General features: G+C 39.0%; 2 protein-coding genes across 15 annotated transcripts in view; both read left to right on the top strand.

The window, feature by feature from the left end:
* Nucleotides 1-24320, top strand: part of shank3a (SH3 and multiple ankyrin repeat domains 3a) — a 213741-nt gene that overhangs the window by 28727 nt on the left and 160694 nt on the right. For 13 of the 14 annotated variants that reach the window (XR_014875360.1, XR_014875361.1, XM_085168493.1 and 10 more), the window contains one exon: nucleotides 9302-9806. The exons of the other annotated variant lie outside the window; for it this stretch is intronic. Coding sequence is in view for 11 of the 13 variants with exons in the window: in XM_085168493.1 (XP_085024619.1) it covers nucleotides 9501-9806 (306 nt within the window). In the remaining 2 variants the exon portion in view is untranslated. The remainder of the gene's footprint in view (nucleotides 1-9301; nucleotides 9807-24320) is intronic. 14 annotated transcript variants of the gene reach the window in all.
* On the top strand, nucleotides 4090-6516 carry LOC146515643 (E3 SUMO-protein ligase ZBED1-like). Its single transcript, XM_085168510.1, has 3 exons — nucleotides 4090-5525; nucleotides 5814-5964; nucleotides 6070-6516. The coding sequence occupies exons 1-3, from the start codon at nucleotides 4255-4257 to the stop codon at nucleotides 6514-6516; spliced, it is 1869 nt and encodes a 622-aa protein (XP_085024636.1). The 5' UTR covers nucleotides 4090-4254.

The raw sequence follows: 24320 nt of genomic DNA, 5'->3' as shown, positions 1-24320 counted from the left end.
TGGGTGCTGGCCTCTTTATAATTCTAGTCCATTCTCTTAATGCTCCCAAGATACGAGCGTAAGAGAATCTGGACTGCAGTTTTAACCTGAATGTATATTTTAGGTTAGCCAAGTTAAGCCAAGACAACTTTATTTATAAAGCACTTTTAAAACAGCAACCAGTGACTAAAATGTTGAACATAGGAATAAAAACATGTTAGAATAAAAAAAAAAAAAAAAAAAATATATATATATATATATATATATATATATATATATATATATATATATAAAATAAATATAAAACAAGTAAAATAACAAAACAAAATAATCAGCAAGGTTAGCACAGAATTTAGTTTCTGTTCAAATACAGAGTAAGGTTACAACTGATAATATGGAATATTCAGCTGTCATTTTTTATGCAAGCTAAAGTCAAGGTCCAGCTATTTCATTAAGTAGTTGAATCATTGCTATTATGAAAGCTGCTATCTGCAAAGACTTTACACAGTGCAGTTATTTTTAATTGTATTTTAATTAAGCCACAGTTTGTTTGTTTGTTTGTTAATTAGCTTGGTTTCATATTTAGGGTCAAGTTGTATTTAATAAATACGAGAATTTCCATGAAAACAAGGAAATTGCTTGTTTTGTCTGGTAAGATGTCTAAAACCAAAAGCATTTTGTTGTCAGTGATAACCAAATGAAAACAAACAAAACCCAGTGCATCCTCACATTTAGAAGGCTGGTTGGTTGATTTGGTACTTTTCTTGGTACTCAAGCAGGCACCAAGTTAGGAATCAAAGTAGTTGCAGAAATGTTTTCTGTCCTCCAGTGATTTTAGTTCACCGGCTATTTTCACAATATTCACAAATGTACCCTTTAAAAACATATGCAAATTACTAAAATATTGTAGGGTGATTGACTGTACAAGGCTGTAAAAAAAGCTGGAACATATTCTTTTATTTTTCAGTCTTAATCGTTTTTATTAAGTAAATGTGAACAACAAATGCAGATAGCGCAAGTTTCCAACAAAATGGAATAATAATAATATTAAAAAAAGAAAACAAGAAAAGGTAATTTTTACACATTATTTGACTTGAAAAACATTGTTTTTATACAGTATGTCCCAAACGTGATTAGGGCCTTTACTATGCCATATGGATAAGGTGACATCTGTCAGCGACGGGCGAAATAAATGGTTTGCTGGTTTTAACCTTTTCATGCATGAATTATGACAACCTCAATCAGGATTTTTATTCATCTTTAGGCATGAAAGGATGAATAAAAATACTGAATACTGAAAAAATCCTGATTGAGGTTGTATGAAGCACTTTGCAATGAAACACGTCATACATCTATAGTAACATTAAAGGACCAGTGGGTGGCAGGGTAAGGAGTGACACATCAGTGTCCAATGTAGTGGTTTATGTGCAAGTATACCATCAACCCTGACACAAATAGCTTTAAATAGCTGTCCACTGTAGTGACCACTATGCGTGAAAGGGTTAAAGAGGAAGCTGAGAAGAATTTAAAATATTGCCTAAACTTATGATTGCTATTACCACTGGTTTATCTGTAAAACCAGAGAGGTTGGTTGGGAAAGGAAAAGTGAGCAATGCTGTAAGGGAAGAGGTAATGCAGGATTTTTCCATTCTGCAACAGGGGACGGCCGAGGACCTAAATCAAAATGTCAGCTTATGGATATGTGCAGTAGTGTAATGGTGGGTTTAGTAATGCAAGTTTCCCACTGACTTTACACCTCTGGACTAAAGATTTGTGAATCCTGCTTTCTTTTTCCACGCCACAGGAAAGCAAGCAATGCTTTGATCAATTGACTTGAAGAATTGTTTCGATAAAATGAAAACATTAAAAACAGCCTTGTTTAATTCTAAGGCTAAGAAGAAGACAAAGGTAGATTACGCTGTCTTTGTAGGTCAGATTTAGTCTATGTGATTAGAGGAAAAATAATTAAAGGACATTAGAGAAGTTAAGGTTCGGGCTACATTTACTGAAACGTTTACTGAACATTTATGAAAACATTTACCTTACTAGATAGAATAAGATAAGATATCTATCAATTAATATCTTATAGAAAGAACCGAATCTGTCAAGGACAGGTAATTTTCCAGGGGTGGTATGAACAAAGGTGAAAACCTCAGTAAGATGGCCTGCAGTTCTGCTGCAAGAGCCAATAACAGTGGAGATAAAGGGCAGCTTTGGGTAGTCCCATGAGATAGTACACAGCAAATAGTTGTACAGCATTAGTGCATTTGTTCATGGAGATGCATAAAGTAATAAAAGCTTTACTTAAGAAGTCTTGATCCATGCTCAATCATCAAGGTAAGGAAATAATCCAAAAGTTGATTCTGGTCCTCTGAACGTAGCTTTTTCAGTAATGAAATCTAAGAAATTAACTCACTAAGATCCAATCTACATAGTAGAGCAAACAGGTAATTTCATTCTGCTCTAGTCTTCTGGTTTTAAAGTAGCATTTTAAATAATAGTAAGAGTAATTTGAAAGAGTAAAAGAGTGTGCATATTGGTGAAAAGGTGGCAGCCATTAAAAAAAACCCTGTTATCCAAGTGCTAACACCCTATTAAGGAGAGTGGTCTGTAAGAACTGCATAATATTATTCTTTCTCAAAAGCTAACAGCTTGGTTCATGGAGGGTGGCAAAGAACCTTCTTCCGAGGAATTATTATATACCACAAACAATAGAGGAGCTAATTTATCATGAAATTTCTTCTAGAATTTGACAGGAAATCCATCAGGACTGGAAGCTTGATTATTTTGCATTGCATATTTGCAAAAGTAATTTCTCGTAAAGTTAGCAGAGAAAAATGTTTTGGGTTTTCTTTGCAACCTTGGTGCAAATGGTTAGAAACTCAAGCTTGTCCAAAAACTGATCACTTCTGAAATATCGGATTGAAATTCTGACTTATACTAAGGAGACTTAAAAGATACAGTTAATAAGATTGATTGTAAGTGAGCCTGATAGACCTTTAATTTGCAGGATCAAACGTGATGTTCCATAATGCCACCACTGATGTGTGACAAGCGATGTTCAGAATAAGTTCTTGTGAGAGCACAGAAGTAGGTGTAGCAATTAAATCAAATTCCATTTGTAAATCAAGTCAAAAGTTTAAGAAGAGTTTTATTCTGGTTAACGATTTAACCACAATTATTTGTTCCTTGTCTTTTTTTTTCTTGCCGTTTATTCTACTAGATAACTTGTTCCTGGTATGTAGATCTCTTCAAGCGCGGTTGCCAACACAATTTATCCTTGCATGATGCAAGTAGGATGAAATGTCTGCCTGGCTCTTCCCCAGATATCTTTGGGGAATCATTGCTTATTGGCAAGCCAACTTAGGGCTCTTTGTCACATTCACAGACTTAATGTGGGATCTATTGCTATTTCACGTCTATTAAATTAGATTATTCTAGATATCAGTCATTTTGAAAAATTCAAAAGTGTTGGATTCCAAACAGTGTTGGACTCTGAAATGTCTTAATGTAGTTTTAAGCCTGTAAAACCCATTTTAACCAATACTAATAACAACCAATAACACACAGCTGAACAGCAAGGTTTAATGCTATCAATTTTCTGTACCCATAAGACCTGGCAGGCAAAAGTTACACAAAGCTGGAGTGACCTGCTTGATGCTGTAATGCATTAGGACAACCTGCCATACTCTTTCTTTGGAGCAAATGGGATTACATACTGTGAAGTGTCCAGCATTGGCAGTGGATTTGCATCTAAGCCTCTGTAGTGCTTGGTGCTGGGTAACCCCTCTGTTATTACATAGATATGTGATTTACGCTATTGAAGATGAACTTTACTCTACATTACCTGGAGATGACTAACCCTAGTACAAAATCTGTTTAATGACTAATTGTCGTCTTTGTGAGAGTAGGGCAAGTAATTCACAGCTCGGACATGTGTCCCGCTCAGGCTCAGTCCAGGGAGCAAAATCAAAGTATTTCTAGTGATGACCGCATGTCTGAAGTGGATGACTTCCTGATTTGTGCTTACTGTGAAAACAGGCAAGTGCAGGCATGCCCTAACTCAGATCTGCTGACAGAGGTGTTAGATAGGGGTGGGTTTAAAAAATCGATTCATCGATTAAAATCGATTCTAACTGGAATAAAACGATATCGATTCATTAAATCCTGAAATCGATTTTTTTTATATATATATGTAGTTTGCCGCGTATGAAACTTGCAAGCGGTTAACATGAAGTCACGCGAGAGTTAAGTGACCTGGACGCATGAACCATCATGGCTACTCCTGGGAATGTGCCACCGAGCCTAAAGGCAGATGTCTGGCAACACTTTGGATTTAAGAACTGTGAAGACAGTGAAGAGCCGGACAAAAGCAAAGCCGTATGTAAGATGTGCAAAATGGAGGTAAAGCACTGTGGAAATACCACAAATCTCAGAAATCATTTAACGAGGCATCATCCAGATATCCCGCTAGCAAAAACCGCCGACACCAAGCAACGCTCACTCGAAAAGGCATTTGCAGTGAAGTTGGCATCCACTTCTCCACGTGCCCAAAAAATAACCCAGTCTGTCGCAGCTTTCATATGTAAAGATATACGTCCGTACAGCGTTGTTGAAAATGATGGCTTCCAAAACCTCATTAGTACGCTAGAACCACGCTATGTTTTACCAACACGCAAACATTTGAGTGAAGTGGTAATCCCAAACATGTATGAAAAAGTGAAACACGATGTTACAGCCTCACTCAAGTCAGCAGAGAGAGTCGCTATAACCTGTGACAGCTGGACATCCAGAGCAACAGACAACTACCTGACTATCACCTCACACCATATTGACCAGGAGTGGAGACTCGTGTCTCATGTCTTACAGACAAGAACCACTGAAGCAAGCCACACAGCAGTTAATTTATCTGAAATTATGTTCAAAGCAATCGAAGAATGGGAGCTTACAAACAAAAATCCAGTCATCGTAACTGACAATGCTGCAAATATGGTGCGAGCTGTGGAAATAACGGGCTGGTTGCACATTGGTTGTTTTGCCCACACACTCAATTTAGCTTCACAAGCAGGACTGAAAGTTCCAGCTGTTGCTCAGCTGCTTGGCCGAGTGAGACGCATAGCATCCTTTTTTCATCGCAGCACTGTTGCAAGTCGCAAGCTTAAAGAGAAGCAAAAGATACTGAATCTACCTGCCCATAAGCTGGTGACTGATGGGGTGACCAGATGGAACAGCACGTTGGAGATGCTGGAACGCTTCCTGGAGCAACAACCAGCAATCTCTGCAGCTCTACTCTCACCTGAAGTGAGGAGAAGTGACAGTAATCTCTGTAGTCTTACAGAGGCTGACATAACTGATGGAGAAGATATAGTGAAAGCTTTGAAGCCGCTGAAAGCAGCCACACTGGTTATGTCTGAAGAAAAGTCCCCGACCCTTTCCATCATTGCACCTTTGCATGCACAGCTGCTGGAGAAGATGATCAGTGTCTCTCATGACTCCTCACTGATTAAAGACCTCAAGACTGCTGTATACGACAACCTGAAGTCAAGGTATGTTTATGAATTGTGTGTATATGCAGTGAATGAGTGTAACTGTATGGATGCATGTATTACATGAAAATTCTTACTATAGTGAAAAAAATATAAAAATGTTAGTTATGCCCTCTTGTCGAGTAACAGGCCTTTTGATTTTATATCTATCTATCTATAGATGTTTATATATAAATTATGGAAACAAAGTTGTATATTAATGTTTCTGATCTTGCATGAGTGTATGTAACATGCACATGAATATCCAACATAATAAACTGAGTTAAATGTGCGAAATCTCTTTTCAAGATATGTGGCCCTAAAGGACAAGCTGTACATTGCATCAGCATTAGATCCTCGCTTTAAGGCCCTGCCATTCTTGTCCAAAGAGACCTGTAACAACACATTCTCTCAGTTGGTGTTGGAAGCAGCAGGTTTGGAGAACGTGGACACAGCTAATGTGAGTTACAGAAAGAAAAACAAAAAATTATTGTTTTTTTTGCACTACTCGAGTTAGAATATAAATAGTAATTTCTTTATTAATTAAGTTTTCATTTTTCTACAGCTACAGTCTGATGGTGACACATCTGAGGAAACTGTCCCTGACATCTCTCTTGGTGGTGTTGATGAAGTGGATTATGCCCCTCCAATTAAGAGGTCAAAGGACTCTGCATTAATTTTTCTCCTTGGGCCAGCCTACTCAACAAAAACCACAGCACCACAGAAAACACCAACTCAGAAGGCAAAGGAAGAAGTGAATCGATACAGGGACGTTGAGCCTGTTGCACTTTCTGAGGATCCTTTGATCTGGTGGAGGGACCATGAAAGGGAGTATCCTCTTTTGGCTCTACAAGCAAAGCAGTATCTTTCCATACCTGGAACCAGTGTTCCTTCTGAAAGAGTGTTTTCAACTGCTGGTGACATTGTTACTGCACAAAGGAGCTGCCTGACTCCACAACATGTAGACCAGCTTCTCTTCTTGCAGAAAAACCTTACAGTCTCAAAGAAGTGAGAGGGTAGTTATAAATGAGGCTAAATTGCATGAGTTTCAGAGGTTTTACAATACTGTTCAGTATTTTTTCATTTTTTGAAGTATTTTAAAAGGCAGTTTTTCATTTTCTGATCGGTCAGTTTCTGTCAGTTCACTTGTACACGCTGTGTTATCCTGTGTGTCTCCAAAACACAATAGTGGATTTCAGAAAAGCTGTGTGAGACACTAACAGCAAAACTATTTCTCTGAGGTTTTACTGATGTTTACAAAAGATATGTTCTATTTGCACTGCATCCCTGATCCACTTGAAATTTATGTATGAAAATAAATATATACTAATGTTAATTAAAAATTACATTATTGTAACTTCTTTAGTATCTGTTCTTAATTTTGAAATTTATATAATTCATTCACAAGGCTTAGAGGGTTCTTTTGACAGTACATATACAAGGTGAATTATCATAATTTTATATATATTATGGTTCATATAATAATATTTCGGACTGATTCAAAATCGGATTGGATTGGATTGGATTGAATTGAATCGAATCGAATCGGATTGAATCGAATCGAATCGAATCGAATTGAATCGAATCGTGGATCGAATCGATTCAGGACCTTGTGAATCGGAATTGAATCGATTCTAGAAATCAGTGACGATACCCAGCCCTAGTGTTAGAGTTTGCAGTATGGGAACGATTTTAGAATATGTCCTTGTTTTCATCTAACCTTGCAAATGGGTTTATTTTATTTACCTAGACCTGCTAATATTTGATTTTCTCTTAACTGAAAGCAAATATAAGCCTCCAAATTAGCACGTTATCGGTTGTGAGGCTCATATCTCATTTAAGTGTTTCATAACGTGCAGCCTGATGCTTACTTTTCCCAAGCAGCACAGAATGAAGCCCTTGCACTGTTGAGTGCTGAATATTGTTGAACCTGTAAGATAGCAGCATGATTGACTTCTAAACTATTTATGCTGAGAAGTTCTCAACAGGAATCAAAGGCTTTTCTGATGTCGTGATGCAGCGTGTGTGCTAAAACTCCCCATCGTAGGAAATCCAGTGAGATATACTGAAGCTTTCAAAGATTGTAACTATATTCCCTCCCTTCTCTGTCTCACTCATGTCTCCCTTCAAGAAGATTTGTTAACTAATAGCATTTAGCTGACTAATAGCATTTAGTCAGTACCTTTATCTAAGATTATAAAATAAAAAAGTTTTATTGCTAAAAATAAATGAAGGATGCCTTCAAAGGTGGTGTTTATTCAGTATTTGTGCTGTAAACAGAAATCCTCTAGGGTTTGGTCATGCACTGTATATCTAGTGTACAGTTTTTCAAGCTCCTCAGCAAGTATGTTGCCCTAGTCATTGCTAAGAAACTTGCTACAGTTTTTACTGTGTGTTTACACTGTCTTGAGACCGTTCTCTGTCTCATATGCGTCAATGTGATGTGATGGTGCTGGATACGTGTTTAGAGTTGTTACTATACTTTAGAATCTGGTGTCTGTTTGGTGGACATCCTTTGACGGATAACAACGCAATCCACTGATGCCTAAAACCTTTGCAAACTATTGCATATACGCACACGTACTCAGTTGCTCGCATTATCTGCTTGCTTTCATCACTTTCTCATTCAAGCGCTCTCTTTAAATTCCACCTAATAAGAATATGTTGTCTTGGGGCCGTCTGGTCAGCTTGAACTAGGATGTCAGTGAGAACACAATGGGGCATAGCACTGACTTAACATCACGGTTAATAATTTACAGACCTGCTGCAAATGTTTCACAGCACATTTTTTTTCCCATGAGGAGATCACTCGTTTAAATTGTGGTGTGAATAACTGACTATATTCAAGCGCAGCTCGCAGAGTCCAATTACTAATCTCAGCAGATAAGCATTTCTGCTGTTATCTGGAGTTTTGAATTCAATTGAATGTGAGAACAGGGGCCACGCAAGTCGATGTTGGTCAGTGTAATAATAATGCATCTTTGTTCATATACAATGGCAAACTTTGAAACGCTCGGGATCCCTGCTTAACAAAGCATTTAGATGGAAATCAAGGTCAGATTGATGTTTATTTGTTTTGGCCTTAGGACCTGTATGAAAATAGCCCTCAATGAGGAAAAACTCCCACGAAAACCTCATCAACATTAAAGGCAGTTTGTTCTGTTTGTGTGTTGCTGTTTACCAGGGAGGCTTTTGATCACTGACACCCCCCATAGATAAAGTGAAGCATGAAGGCCAAATCCTGCCCCGCATTGATCTGAACAAACATCCCTCTCCCGTTGCCAGCGTACACGCACACACACACACTCACACACGCTGTCCTAATATTACCATAGTGTTAGTACTCTACAGCAAGATCAACAGTGTGTGACAACAGCTGTGTCACATTATGAATATTGCAACATCAATGGGTGCAGAGGTCATTATACGAATTAATAGGCAGTGGTGCTGTCATTAACGCTATCCAAACACGCCTATAGTTAATGCGAATGATCCAAATTTTTTTAATCTAATTGTTTATTCATGCTGTCCCTCCATTATTCGTTTTCAGCTTTTGCTAATGGCATTAGGGTGATCCTGTGTGTAAGTTGCAAACAGAGATTTTGCACTATTCTGTGAATGTCATTTCTTCAAAGTTGCCCTGCATTATTAATTTGAGTGTTAGTTTCAAGTTGCCTTGGGTACTTATCTTTGTGTTTTTACCCTCCAACCCTCTGTAATCTCCTATTACCCCCTCCTCTTTGCCCATTCCCCCTTTGCCACCCTCCTCTCTCTCCCTCCCTTTTTTTCTCTCCCAGGCGAGTGATGTATGCTGCAAACGGTGCGTGCGTGTAGTGTGAGCGAGAGCCATCGGTGTATGCGTGTGCTTGTGTTGCGCGTGTGTTTGACTGTATGAGTGTGTGTGCTTGAATGTGTGTTGAGAGAGCGAGAGAGAGCGAACGAGCGAGAGAGAGAGAGAGAGAGAGAGACGGATAGACCGAGCCTCTAACACGGAGCATGCCTCTGCGTCCGGCAGCCGGCAAACATGAGCCACCGAGCCCTCCACGGCAGGACCAGCAGCAGCAGCAGCACACACACTCACACACACTCACACACCCTCACACACACGCAGCAAACGGCAGCCAGGGGGCCAGCACTGACAGCAGCAGCTCCTGGGAAGAGGACAGTGGCGTTCCCGTTCCTCACGGTGTTCTGGCTTTCCGTCCCAGTGCAGAGCGTAGCAACAGTGCAAGAGCACCCATGGAGGAGCCAACAGGCAACACGGTGGTCATCCGCATTGGAATCCCAGACTTGCAGCAGACGGTAAGAGCTCATTCTGTAGCCAGAGTATAAAAGAGAGGTAATCTGCCTCTCCCCCTTCCTCTTTGAATAGGTGCTTTCTACCTCTCTACTGCTTGCTTTATGTATTATCTGTCCTTTTAAACATCGTCAGCTTTTAATTTTTCGTCTTTTCCGTCAGCTTCTCTTTATCCTTATCACCCATGCTCTTCTTTTCCCTTGTTTTTGTTTTTGGTTTTTTTTTGGTATGCACACTTAGTAGCTGTGTTTGCTTGCTGGCTTCTGGGGGTTCCACTCCTCCCCTCCCCACCTTTTCCACTGTTGCCTCGCTAATAAATCTACCTCTTCATTAACTGGGCTTCAGCTGACTTTGACAACTGGCCACTTAGCGTGAGAATGGGGGTCTGAGGGAAGGGGGAGGAACGGAAAAGGCATCAGGGGTAACGGAGGCTGTGAGGTGATTGCAAATGCACAAGAAGGCACGAGGTAGAGAATCATGACAGTTATACCTAAACAGTAAAACTTTACCTCACCATGTCGTCTTCCCACTGTGTTTGCTCTGTGCCCAGAGAGTATAACGGGTCCAATCATACACTGTTCCTCCACTAATGAAGCTGCAGTTTCTCTGAATGTGTAGCCTGTGCCTGTGTAGTATTGCAGCCACTGAAAATAAAAGCAGAACCATCAGACTGTTGAAACCATTTGATCGCCTTCACAAGTGTGTCCATATCGGTATGTGATTGCTGCAGAGGGTGGTGTGAAACAGGACAAATGGGCACATAGTAAATTAGTTCTGTCATTCAGTTTTCAAGCTCTGCTATCTCATTCATGTAGATTCAACAACATTGAGTAATGCAGTGCAGTGGAACATCTCTCACTGAAGTGTCAAGGTGCCATTTCTTTGAGGTTAACGGGAATCTTCAATTTGATTGCCTGGAACTGCACTTAACTGCAAAGAAATAGCATTTTACTGTTTGATTGGCTGTAAAATAAAACGTTCAGCTCAACATACCTTGACCCCATGTTATATGTCTGCATATATTGCTGCTCTCTCTCTCTCTTTCTCTCTTTCTCTCTCTCTCTCTCAATATATATATTTGTCAGTAGCACATATAAGATCACACTATTAGACAAATGAAGTGACGTTCCTCTGGAATAACACATGACTCTGAGTCAACACTTATCAACTTATCTAGCCATTCACCTTCTGTTTCACATTAATGCCTGAGATATTGTCTATTAATTGTAAAGCAAAACACAGATTATACCCTGGCAGCCATTTGCTACATACTTGTGCTCAGTTACTGAGCTTTTTGCAAGAAGTTGGGCTGAGTGTCCCGTTTCTATTCATTCTGCAGACGTTGATGGCAAAGGCAAGAGGCCGGTGCTCTGTTTGTTGTTGTTGATTACCTCATAGTTGTTGGATACTTGGCTGAAATGACCCATTGTATCTTAGTGAGGCTCCAGCACCGAATGCCAGGAATAAAGGCAGGAAATAAAAGGAAGGCAGCTGAAAAGAAAGTAGAGAATTCCCCAAAGGTGCTATAGAATAGCCCTGTGTGGACAAAAATGTTTTCAAGCAAGCTCAAACTCATGTCCACACAAACACTCAAAACTCTCAGCATGCAAATATGTAATTATAGAGAATAAGTATTTGCAGTTACATGAAAGAATACACACACACACACACCTGGGCATGGTTTTACAAGCTTACACAGTTACACACTCAAACATGCACTCATGTTCATGAGTCCTAATCCCATTGCCCGGGGAATTGCCTTAATGTGGTTATGTAATCTTAAGATGCTCCACGAATTATTAGTTTCAGTTTCAGCGAGTCCCATTTGGTCCAGTATATGGATCAGAAAGCAAGAACACATATGGGATGACACAGTGATAGAGGGAAAGACAAACAGAGAGTTTGCCTGAAATCTGACAGACAAACATAGAGGCAGATGACAGATGGCCAGATTCTGACAGTTTGAATCTTTTATGGAGCAGTCAAAAGTGACTCGTGTGTACTCTGAGTAAGCAGGAGATTACACTAGAATAGTCTGCCTGAAGTAGGATTACACATCTCCTGCTGTGTTTCAAGCCTAGATCAGGAGAATGAAGCACCATACAAAGATCATGCTGGGCAACATTTTCCCTTTTCTGCGAGAAATTAGGGTGGAGCACAACCCAATATGCAGTAAAGCCAGAGTATAAAATAGTTATTAGTTCCTTCACAATTCCTTTCTCGATCTCTGGCCTATTATGTTGAGTTCTCAGTATTTTTTCAGCCTAATTAATCTGAAGTAGGGGAATTATTTCTGGTGCTATTCTTGCATGTGAACTGTGTTTTGAGAATTTCTTCTTCAGGTGTGGTTAGGTGATGGAGTAAAATAAATAGTGGTGTTAAAATTATGGAAGACAATTATGGAAATTATGGAAGAAAATTAATGGATTTTAGTCATTCAGCTTGCAATTTATTCTAAGCAAGTCCGTCATTACATAAAAGTACTGTTCAGTCTTTGGCAAACATTTGATCTCTAACTGTATTTTGGCAACAGGAGATAGGACAGTTGCATTAGCAGTCAGTACCACCTTTTGTTCGGTCGGGGTGTTTGGGAAATTATTTGTAAAGATTGTACTTTTTTCCGACCACGGGTATCATTTGGTATTCATCATACCCAGCTTCACAAAAATTCTATTTTTGTGATTGAAGCAAAAAAGATAGATTCCCAATACCGCTAATGGGTGTCATTCATCTCTCAAAAGAGAGGGAGACACACACATAAATAGTCTGCCCCACTATTGCCTACCTGCTTTAATCCATCTTCTCCATTTATTTTCGTGTTACGTCTCTCAGTGCATCCCATTTCTTTATCCATTCACAGAATACATTTTTCTGTCAGGTGTAGAAATCTGTCACGATTATGATGTTGAGAAAATAATTTAAAAAATAAACAAAAAACAAACCAAAAAACCCCCTCAAGTCTTGTTATATAGACTTTTGGGTTTGAGAGTTACACGCAGTATGCTTTCTCTTTGAAAAAGCATTTGTCTTGTGGAAACTCGAGGTTTCAGCTCTCTTGTTTGTAACAATAGTTGCTGCATCTTATTGGGTCGAAGTGAAATAGACATCTTGAAGACCCTTTCATTGTCTCTGTGCGTATTTTCCTGTTCACATGCTTGCATGTAGCAGCATATGGTGTCCCTCCTTACACTTTACATCCTTTTGTGCTGGACTTAGCACTTTGTGATGCCCTCTTTGTCTTTTCTGTTGTTTTTGAATTTTTTTCCACCTCTTCTGTCTGCCTGTGTAGTTGGCTTATAAGGTACCCTGTTTTTCCTGTCTGCTACTGTCTTGAACTGCTGTCTGAGTTATTTTCTGGAAACATTTGGCACATGTACATATGTAGGCTTAATATTTCATTAAAGACATTGTCCTTGACATTTTTCATTCTACAGTACTCTTCAAAAGTCTTGAGTCTCCGCTAATTTTGTTATATTTTGCTAGGAAAATACAAAATAAGTGCAGCAATTTATTGAAGTTGAGGCAGTCTTAAGAAGTCTTCAAGAATAGTTCTCAAGGCTTCTTGAAGAGCATCTTCTTTGGATGTTTGCTGCCTTTTGTTCTGTTCTCTGTTAAGATGATCCCACACTGCTTCAATAATGTCGAGGTCCACATGCTGGGGAGTGTTCCATTGTGCGGTTTTCTCTCCATGGTATAGCTTTGCTGCAGTGGCAGTGTGTTTGGAATCAATGCAAAAAAATTATGTTGTTGCCAATCAGGCAGATTACAGACTTTACTACGTGGTGTTTAAACATGTGATTGCACTTTTCAGTGTTCCATCTGTTTTGACGAGATCCCCAAAACCGATGGAACCCATTGAACCCCAAATTTCAAACTTGGTTTCATCACTCCATTGATTTTCACTCCAGTTCTTGTATAATTTGGCATTGTTCAGTCATTTCTCCCTGTTTCCCTTTCTTTAAAATGGCTTTTGCAAAGCGACCCTTCCCGAAGACATAACTTTTACATACTGGTAAAGTTTTTGTTTTGCTTTTTAGGCCTTTCCCACTTCTCCTTGTTCAATTTCCTGTGCACTACAAACCGTTCCAAGATAGACCATGTTTTCAGCTGACTGAGGATGGCTTAGTTGGTGCAAAAATCCAGCTTTATACCTGTTATTTTTTAGCATTTTTCATTAAGCTAACTAAAGAAATTCAAAGGCTGCCGACAGGATGCTAGAAATAAAGTCACTAAAGATACTTGTCGGTAACACAATGCTGGTTCATCCCTGCTGTCTTTTTTGTGCTGTTGAAATTTTTAACAGTCTGTTTTAAAAGTCTGTCCTAGTGACTAATTGTTCAAACGCCATCTCAATTATTCAAATTTAGAATTTTTATTAGTCAAAGCGAAAAATGGCAGTTTTTTTAGGACTGTTAAATTTAATTTTGATCTCGTGATGTGGAAAATATACTATTAAGTTTAAAAATGTCTCTTCTCCATTAACCCCAAGGCTTGTCATTTTGACATTACAGTTGTAAATCTGTTGCTGAATAAATAATAGGATTTTTATTTTCAAGTGGAAATTTCAAAAATTGAAAAAAAGCTATAAAAAAAAAAAAGAAAGTTCAAGTTGTTTTTATATCATCAGCGTCAAATTCTTTTGTTGGCCAATTTACCGAGTAGATATCCAGTGACAGTTATGCCTTATGTCATTTTGTACTCTCTGGAACATGTGGCCATCATGTTTTGAGTACCTGCTGTGTAGCCTCCTGGCAGATTAATCTCTTTTGTCCCTTTTGTGTGTTCTTGTTTAACTACCATCTGCCTGCATCGTCAGTCCAGATGATATTTTGACGTATTTCCAAATATGCAACTGTTGTTTTCCTTAGCCAGTAAGAGTGGGGACCTGTCGTTTAGTAACTTGTTAATCAGTACTGCTCGAGTGGCCGAGCTGATTTACACTGCAGATTGGTTGAATGCAGGCTGCAAAATTTAGTAGCTGAAAAACAAATATGATTTCAGTTCTGTTATTCTGGTGTTACCCAAATTAACAGTTCTGCTGGTGCCTTTCTGAGTAGAGAAGGGATTTCCCCGTGCATCTAGTAAATTGGTGCGGGTGTAGGTGTGAGTGTCTGTCTCTCTGATGACCTGCCCTGGCTGTAGCTCATCTCTCACTCAGTGTCAGCTGGGATAGGCTCCAGCTCCCTGCAACTCAGTTGGATAAGTTGTTAAGAAAATGGATGGATTGAGATTTAGAAGCAGAAACCAAATATTAACAGACCTGGACTGAGGTCAAGCCCCCGAAAATAATTCAGGACTAAGAACGCAACTTTTCAGTCCAAATACTGACACAGACACCTTAACTCAAACGATCTGTTTCTTTAGTTTGTTTGTTTTTTTTATTTTATGTCCAGTTGATACTATTTTTAAGTGTTTTTTTTTTTTTTTGAGAAGGACAACCGCTGCCTAAGCGAAAACCTGTAGTGATCCCATATGTGTCAGGAGTATCGGAGCAGTTGAGACACATTTTTTCTAAACACCGGGTTTCTGTGGCTTTTAAACCCCAAAACACGCTGCGCCAAAAATTGGTCCACCCCAAGGATCGGGTCCCCCGACACAAACAGAGTAACATAGTGTACGCTGTTAAGTGCCAGGAGGATTGCCAGGATTTATAGCGGATGGCACAACACAGAAGAGCTACCTCATCAGGCCAGGACTCTACAGTCTATTTACACCTACAGGCCAGTGGACAGTCTTTCAATGATGAGGATGTGCACATCCTGGACAGGGAGGAACGCTGGTTTGAGCGCGGAGTCAAGGAGGCCATTCATGTGAAAAGGGAAAGACCATCTCTGAATCGAGGAGGGGGCCTAAGGGTACATCTTACAATCTTACAATGCTGTGATTGCAGCCATTCCCCAACTCTCTGTGAATGGTACTCATGGACATTGATCAGTGGTCTTTGATCAGTGAATTTTGGTCAGTGGTTGTTGATCAATGGTCATGAGAATTTGCATAATTAAGATTAAGGAACTGACCTCACAGCCCATTGTCCCTTCAGTGGGCTGGTTTCAGTCATTATGCAAATATACTGTTTATAAGATTCGGGGAAACCTGCAGTCAACTGAGACTGAAGAAGTCACTTGGATGAGTGACGAAACGTTTCTCCCACAAAACGCTACGTCCAGATGAACAGAATCAACTTTTGGAGATATTGTTAAGTTTGTAAACTGTTAATTTTGTTAACTACCTTTTTAGAAGTGTTTTATGTGTCTAACAAGCTTCCATGTTCAACAGTAAGTTGCTAAGAGCATGTTTTGGCTCATTGGTGCTGAGCAGGTATTCTGCAGTGAGCTTACCACAGAAAGCAGAGGTATTACAAGCGAGAGTGAATGAAAACATCAAATTTGTAGCAGGATAGCTAAAATAAGCTAAAATAAGCTATCCACAAAACCAACCCTCATGATTGTTGCTTTAAGGTTCTTTTCTTGTATTAGAACTGTACTTGACCCCCCCCCCCCAAAAAAAAAAAATAAATAAATAAATAAAAATTAATTACTCTCATCTTTATTGCATAGCTTTTACATCTTGATGCATAATAATGAATGCATTTAGGAAATGTAATAGAGCGGGAAAATTGAAATCGCATACATAAAAAAAAAATTCAAAGCATCAATGCTGATACTGCAGCATTCATTTATCAGGGTTACTGCATTTTAAGTTAATTATATATTGACAGATTGTACTTGTAACATCCTCTTTGCTTGAGGACAGCCTTAGACACTAGGCACCATCCAGTAAAATAGGAACTTTATTTAAGAAGCAGGTCTGAAACGAAACGTGTGATTATTAAAAATCTCATGTATGAATATGTATTGTTGGGATTAAATAATTTAAATAATTAGAATATATATGTATAAAATAAAGTCACAATAATACACAGTCTTCAATTAGAAGGTTTTACTGATCAGAAAATAATAAAAAGTCATCTAAACGTCACCCATCCACCACTTGATAGTTAATATGAAGTGTTTGTTGATATGCTGTGTTTGGTTTTCTCTAAACGTGGCACTGTGCTTTATGATTAAACCTCTTGGTCTCACCTGTCCAGAGGACATTGTTCCAAAAGTCTGGTGGTTTGTTCACCTTGGGGTGAATTTGGGACATCAACGCCTGAGAAGATTGGCAACTGTGTTAAATCTTGAACTCTGTTTCTGTAATTGGGCTTAGTTGTGTGTTGTTATTCATCCGATCTGGGTTAGTTCGATTAGTTATTTCTTGTTGATATTATCAAAATAATAATAGTATAGACAATATATTAGTGTCCTGAAATGATCAACCAAGGTTATGGTTATTCTTAAATTATTATTATTATGTCAAGTCATAATAATATAGGATTTTTAAGACTGATACTGATAGTTGGTGATTTAAAAATGCTTTATTGGCTGATTTTTTTTTTCTTTTAGACACGCAAAACATGAACAGATTTCTCTTAAAGTTTTATGTGTAGTTATTTATTAACTCATTCATGCTTTAGTCAACTCACATCAGCAGGTTGTTGTGTTTGTAACATTATAAACATTGTTGCTGTCAGGGATGTTGAAGAGTTGCCTGTGGTAGACAAGCTGTACATTATCAACACTCGTACAGTGACTGAAGGGTGTTTCTTCTTTCTTTACATTTTCCATTAAAATATTGGTTTGCGGTCAAGCTCTAACTATAGGAAAGTTATTTCTCATTAAATACTGTTGTTTCATTGATCTTTTTATACCAATCCATTGCTTTTTTTCCTCTGCATTACTTTTTTAGCCCTTTCTGTCTTTTGTGTGTCATCCTCATTTTTATCTTTTTCCTGAGTCTAGTCTCTGAGAAGCCTGGGAATATAAAGAGATATTAATATTAGCCCAGTCAGACTGACCTTTTGTCACAAGAGTGGTCTAGATATTAATTGTGTTTGTGCAGGGAGGACATCCCTCGCCATTGTAATATTATATCTATAACCAAAAATGGTTATATAGATATAGACGGCTGGCGTGTCCTGTGTTTCAAGCCAAAGGCATCTAAATGCATAAGCCTTCAGCTGTTTGACAATCGAGTTAAAATCAAATGCTATGTGCAGTGGATAGTGCTCTTGGAGACATTTTAAACACAATACTTGAAGTCTATACAGTAAGACTCTCTTCTTTGCAGCCAATGGGAAAAAGGAAGCCCCTAGGCAATACAGACATTTCCAATAGCCTGCACTACAGTAGTGATCTGCTACAGCCCTCTATTCTCAGCAGAGGAGCTCAGCTTCTACTGTTTTAACTGTAGTGAAATAAATCACTTAGAAACAGATAAACAGTCTTTGTGGCTCATGAAAAAGGATAACCATGACATAATTAGTTTTGGTTCCATATAAAAGACAAAAAAAATCTTCTAAGTGTAGGTTTGCACACTGTTTTGATGCGGTGCTAAAATTTTTAAAAGATTACGCACACAGTGTTGTCTTTCCTACTTGAACTCTCTGCTTCTCTAGATCGAATTGATTTTATCACATGGATGCTTATAGAGCAGCCAGGTTGTGATTTCACAGTTAGCTGCTAGATAAATCATTTTAATCATGTTTAAGTTACACAGTTTTTATAGTGAAGGTTTTAAAAATGTTTCAAAGTAATCTAATCCAAAATGCAAAAAAGAGTAAAAGCAGGTACAAACGTATTTATTTATTGCAAATCGCTGTGTAGTATCTAAGTGTTTATGTGCCTATGCAGTTCTGAGTCTGTGTCTTATTGGAGTATTCATATCTCAGTGATGACTGGCGTTAACTGTAAATCTTGTTGGCATATCAGTCTCGCCTGTCAACAGTAATGGAAAAGAGGACTTTAATCGATATTTGTTGCGTGTGCTGGTGTGTGTCCTTGTCCAATTATGCATGCATAAAGGAACATGGTGTCTGAATGAGGCAGATGGGAAGTAGAAGATTCTAAAGAGTTCTTATAACATGGAGTATACTTGTCAGTGGCATTTTTTAACAAGTTCAGAAAACGTACTGCAATAATAAACCATTATGATACCATTTCACAGTTGGCGAAGATTTGTAGGTACATCCCTGGTTTAGATCTGATGACTGTGGAGGCTATTTAACCCTGGAGAACCCATGGGGTCAGAGCCGACCCCACTGGTTTACTAGGGGTTTCTCCAGGGTTAAGTAAACTCATTGTCATGTTCAAGAAACCAGTTTGAGGTGAGCTGAGCTTTGTGACATGGAACATTATCCTGCTGGAAGCAGCCATCCAAAGATGAGTACAGTGTGGTCATAAAGGGATCGACATGGCCAGTAATAACGCTCAGGTAGGCAGTGGCGTTGAAATGATGCTCATTTTATGCTAAGGAGCCCAAAGTGTGCCATAAAAGTGATCTCCCACACCATTACATCACCAACAACCTCAGCCTTTGATACAAGGCATATTTTCAGCAGAAATTGAGAGTTATCAGTCCAGGGAACATCTTTCAGATCTTCTATTTTATTATTGAAAATTGAAGGGTCTTTACCTTGTTTAGCATAAATTGTCTTGAGGTGACTGTGATTTGTGCTATATAAATAAAATTGAACTGCACTGAATTAAATTATTGTCCAACTTTTGCAAGCCTGTATGATTTATAGCTTCGGTTTACTGTTTTTAGTTGACACGAATGGCGTGAACTTATGCTGCTGTGCTCCATCTGCTTCAAGTTTTGAAGTGTTGTTCATTCAGAGATGCTTGTCTGCATAACTTTGTTTTAGGAGTTGTGAGTTTGGATTGCTGTTATGTTAGCTTTTTTTAAAATTGTCCTCTGAACTCTGACATCAACAGAGTATTTACATTCAGAGAACTGCACAGCACTGCCTATTTTTCTTTTTTAAACCATTCTACATAAACCCTAGAGATGGTTTCATGGGAAAATCCCAAGAGATCGGTAGTTTCTGAAGTACTTAGACCAGTCCATCTGGCAACCAGCACTTAAATTGCCTTTCTCCCCATTCTAATGCTCGGTTTGAACTTTAGCAGGTCATCTTAACCATGTCAACCTGTCAAAATACACAGAGGTGCTGCCATGTGATTGGTTGATTAGATATTTGTGTTAAAATGCAGTTGGACGGGCGTGCTGGTGTGTATAAATACAGCACTTTTTAAGTGCAGTTGTCTGTGTGTGAACTCCCAAGTGACACAAAGATGTGAAAGAAAGTGTCGGGCAATAACAAATTTGACAAATTTTAACAAAACGAAAGACAATTGATCCTATTTCAGCTAGTTTTGTGAGTACCCAGTCATTTTTATATTTTATAATAAAATAAATAAGTGCGCAACCTGACATGTGCCTTGACCCCCAGTTTTAGCTTTAAGCTTTTAGCTTAGTGCTAATAAATTCTCACGCTTCTTCTGTGTTCTCCTTATAGACCCTAATTAAAGTACGTCTCTGTCTCACCCTTAAACTACTAATGTGTAAACTCATATCATGTAGTGTGTGTTCGTATGCCCAGTAACTGTGGGTAATTCTGGTTATATGTATGTAAGTGCCATGACTTTGTGCTGCATGAGAGAACATGTCAGTGTAGATCAACAACACTGAGGTTTGTGTGATGCAGTGATCTGAATTTACTGCAACGGCCAAAATGTTTGGTCATAAGATAACCTGACTATTCCCAGCTCGCATACACGGTTTTAGTCCTATCTTTATGAAGGTTGCAATATTGAGGTTTTTGTTGAATCTGTTCTGAAGAAGTGACCCGTTGGATTTATTTAGCCTCAATGATAAAATTTAGATGGACAAATATAATAAAATATTTATTTTAAGAGCTGTTACTAATAGTTTTATGCAAGTATAGGACATGAAAATGATATCTACTCACCAGTTAATAAAGACTAAAATGATAAGGTTATTCTTTCAGCAAATTAGAGAAATTGTAACTTGCCTAAAGGACAGGAGATGAATCCAGGGATTTAAAAGTTACATCCATAATCATTAACCGCTTTTACTGTGTTTTTAGATTTTTAGAAGTGACAAGTGGAAGGGTCGCTTTAAGCAGTAACCTACCTAAATGCATTTTATGTCCATTTATGCTATTGCATTTTTAAATTCTATTTGACTTTAATACCAGAAAAAAAATACCAGTGTGGTCTGTGACTGACTCAACTGCACAGCTTGGGCTAGGCTTAGATGTGTGGCCTCGTGGTGTAGTCATCCACGTTTTCATTTAGGAGTTGTTTTCTTTGTACTGCAGACACATCCAAGTCTCAGCAGGCTGGCAAAGAGTGAAATCAGTAGTGATAAAAGTATCCGAGATTCTGCATGCAGGTAAGCTGATAAAGTGAAGGGTTGTCGTTTGTGGAATGACAACAGGGAAGGCATACAGGAAGCAGTTTGACCTGGGATGCACACTTGCATTCTGTGCCACTGTACTGATTGTTTTTATAAAGCAAGAAACACAGTGGATATTATGCTGATATTTCTCCAAGAATTTACCGGAAAGTCTGAAGACCCTGGGCTGTGACTGGCATCTTTCTGCTGTCATACCTCTTTGTGCTGTGACTCTTGGTAAAGAGGCAATCGAAGGATGATGTCAGTTTCATTCAAGCCCAGCAGGCATTTCAAAAAGCAAGACATGAAGCTGAGAACATTATTCATCCTCCAGGGAGAAGTGAAGGCCCACAATGAAAACATTAGTTTTTTTTATTAGGAACAAGATAATGTGATTTTTGATCTCATTTCAGTCACTTATGCAGATTAAGTAAAGCGCGCATGCCCTTTTTTGTGCATTTTATTAGGCAAGAGAGTGCCCAAACATGCGCACTCGCATTGGAACACATGCAGAAGTTAGGAAATTGCTTTGAATAGGATGATATTCACACCTGGAAATATGCATCTTTTAAGCTGATAATTGAAAACTTGTCACTCGCTGACACATCCTTGAGATCACACTCTTAAAAAAAAAATCTGTAAGAAGCGATCCAGCTGTCTAAAATCTAACATCACCACAGTGATGTAAGAAAGGCGGGATGGCCGTGACATGAAAAAGATTAAATTTGATGAAAAGCAGAGAAGGGTTATTGACAGGTGATGTACCTGTATCATGACATGAGTTCAGGCATGTCTACAGCAATTTCACAAAAAGGTCTGGCAATACCACAAAGGGGCCTTAAACTTTGACAGACTCCATCACTAAAGAGTGACTGTGGGCTATAGCAACAGTGGACAGACAGGCAGGTTTGGGACAACATCTCATATTGTCAGTTGATAGGAGGTTGAGTTTAAAGAAGTCTGCTGAATTGTGTTCTTGCTTCGGGGACATAGTTTTGAAGTTATTCATAAATAGAATATAGTATTTTCAGTCAAAGGATCTGTGGCATTGCTACACATTTGGCTAGATGCATGTCTTACTCAGGAAGGTTGGTTGAAGAAATTTGCTTAAATAGCTTTAACCAGAGAGGCTGGTAAATTTCAGCAAGTTTCCTTGGCAACCAGCTGGGGTGCACTGCTCCTTGGCACACCCCGAAAAGTAACTGGCTGATGTTATGCAAATTTAAGAAAAGAGACACTAGAGCGAACACAGACAGGCCAATAGGCAGGATAAATCTGTCCCTTGAAACCAAATTGTTTCCTCTCTTAAAAAGCTGTGTAAATTGTATTATGTAAGCTCACACTGTTTACTGACTGCAGACAGCGTCGTGCTGCACCTGCCTGATGTGATTGTTAAGATGCAGGATAGCCCTCTGTATTGCGCTCGTGCTTCCACGGAGGAGGCAGATAAATAGATTGTTCATTTAAAATGCACCGTGTGTTTTAGGGAGACTGAGGGAGACACAAAGTTTGGTGTAAGAAGAAGCAGAGGAAGCTGCTGAAGAATATCTCTGCAGCAACACCTTTTAGTGTGTGTTTGAGGTGGTGCACTGTACTGTACTGTAGATCACGAGTGATCTGAGTGAGTATTGAGGCTCTCCCACTCCCTGACAAATTTCTGTTTGTGCTTTAAGTCTTAAATAATGCAGTTCCAGTAGTTTATTTCCATGTGCAATTATGTTTCTGTGTGTAGCAAGAACACAGGTTATAATGATTCCTCCTCATATAAAAATCTATCATATTTACCACCTGAACTTCATAGGGGTTTACTACAAAGATGGCTCTGCAGTGACCGCTGACTGGAGATTACAGCATGCTATCTCTTTAGAAATTCAGGTCCAGGGTTCCTTGCAGATAAAAAAAAGTAGGGTAGCTCCGAGTTTCATCTTAAAGCTACTCGATTTTAAGTTGCTAGAACTACACATCTATCTTTCTCTTGCTCGTGCACTCGCCATTACACTTCCTGTCTTCCTCTTTCTACGCTCTTATAGGCATTGACACAGCCCGTCCTTTACACTGGTACGCTTACACTCTGTTCGTCCTCTCTTTTCCTCACTTGATCATTTAGCACCTCTCTTCTTCTCCTGATAACAATATAATCAGTACAGTCTGCAATTATGTTAAAAAAAAGAGATAAGTAATTGAGGCAGCCTCAGCTTACAGAAGAACTGTAGTGAGATCACCAAGATTTTTGGAGATCTCGTTATTGTTAAGCGCTTGCCTCGGAGAACTGGGGCTGTTTTAAATGTAAAGGTCGGTCATAAAGAAGATTAATTTGATTGATTTTGTTCTGTTTGCAGTTTGTTATCTGTTTTAGGGAGCAAAGAGGAGAGTCTGACTTAGTAATCTATTCATGAAATTATCTTTAGAGTAAGCTTACCTTGCTTTTAGTGCCTAACGTTTTTCTGCAGATCTGTGCATGTCTTCCTCTGGAGTGGATAGTGTCAGTATAATTATATACATCATTAGCTCACAGAAAGAGATCAGCAGACAGAAAGGAATATTTTTACCAATTAATTGATCTCTGTTGCCTGTGAAAAAACCACCATGCATGATCAACTTTTTGAAGTTAAAATAAAGTTTGCTATCTTTGTAGATAACAATTATGAACAGGAAGTAGACATTAAAACCCCTTTTGTCATTAAGATTCATGTAAAACTGGTAATGTGGCACTTAGGACAGATTATGAGCACACACCTATCCTTTTCTATTCTACTTTCCTTGACAGCATACCACTTCAACACAAATTAAACTCAAGTACTCGTATCAAATCGACAGCCTGAATCACGCACCATTGTCCATAATTAGGGACGGTCCAGCCTCAGCATTTTCCCTGTGAACAGAGTCTGCAGCATGTGTGTGTTAATGCAGTGTCTCCCAAGGTGCCTGAATCTTGATGGTAGCCCATTAATCCGAGTTAATTGAATCAATCCCCCCCCCCCCCCCCCCCCCCCCTTCATCTCAGGAGTGTAGCGTGGTGGTAGTTCAGATGTAAACCCTTAGATCAGTGGTTCCCAAACTTTTTTTGCTGGGCCCCCCTTGTTTTACAAGAAAAATGTTCGCGCCCCCCCCCCCCCCCCCCCCCTCGCGCGCGCGCACGCACGCAAGAACACGTCCTCCAAAGGCAGAGACGTCACGGTGTAATTATTTTACATGTAGTTGTTTTTTTTTTTTCCCTG

This window comes from Neolamprologus multifasciatus, chromosome 7, assembly GCF_963576455.1.
Source record: "Neolamprologus multifasciatus chromosome 7, fNeoMul1.2, whole genome shotgun sequence".
Lineage (NCBI taxonomy): Eukaryota > Metazoa > Chordata > Actinopteri > Cichliformes > Cichlidae > Neolamprologus > Neolamprologus multifasciatus.
Note: the sequence above shows the minus strand (reverse complement) of the source record. Positions and strands in the feature narration are given on the sequence as shown.

What these genes read in the sequence shown, in the direction of transcription:
- LOC146515643 (XM_085168510.1), top strand. Translation starts at nt 4,255, where the DNA reads ATGGCTACTCCTGGGAATGTGCCACCGAGCCTAAAGGCAGATGTCTGG. An exon ending in TACGACAACCTGAAGTCAAG is followed by an intron (nt 5,526 to 5,813) that starts GTATGTTTATGA and finishes TCTCTTTTCAAG; the next exon opens with ATATGTGGCCCTAAAGGACA. An exon ending in AGAACGTGGACACAGCTAAT is followed by an intron (nt 5,965 to 6,069) that starts GTGAGTTACAGA and finishes ATTTTTCTACAG; the next exon opens with CTACAGTCTGATGGTGACAC.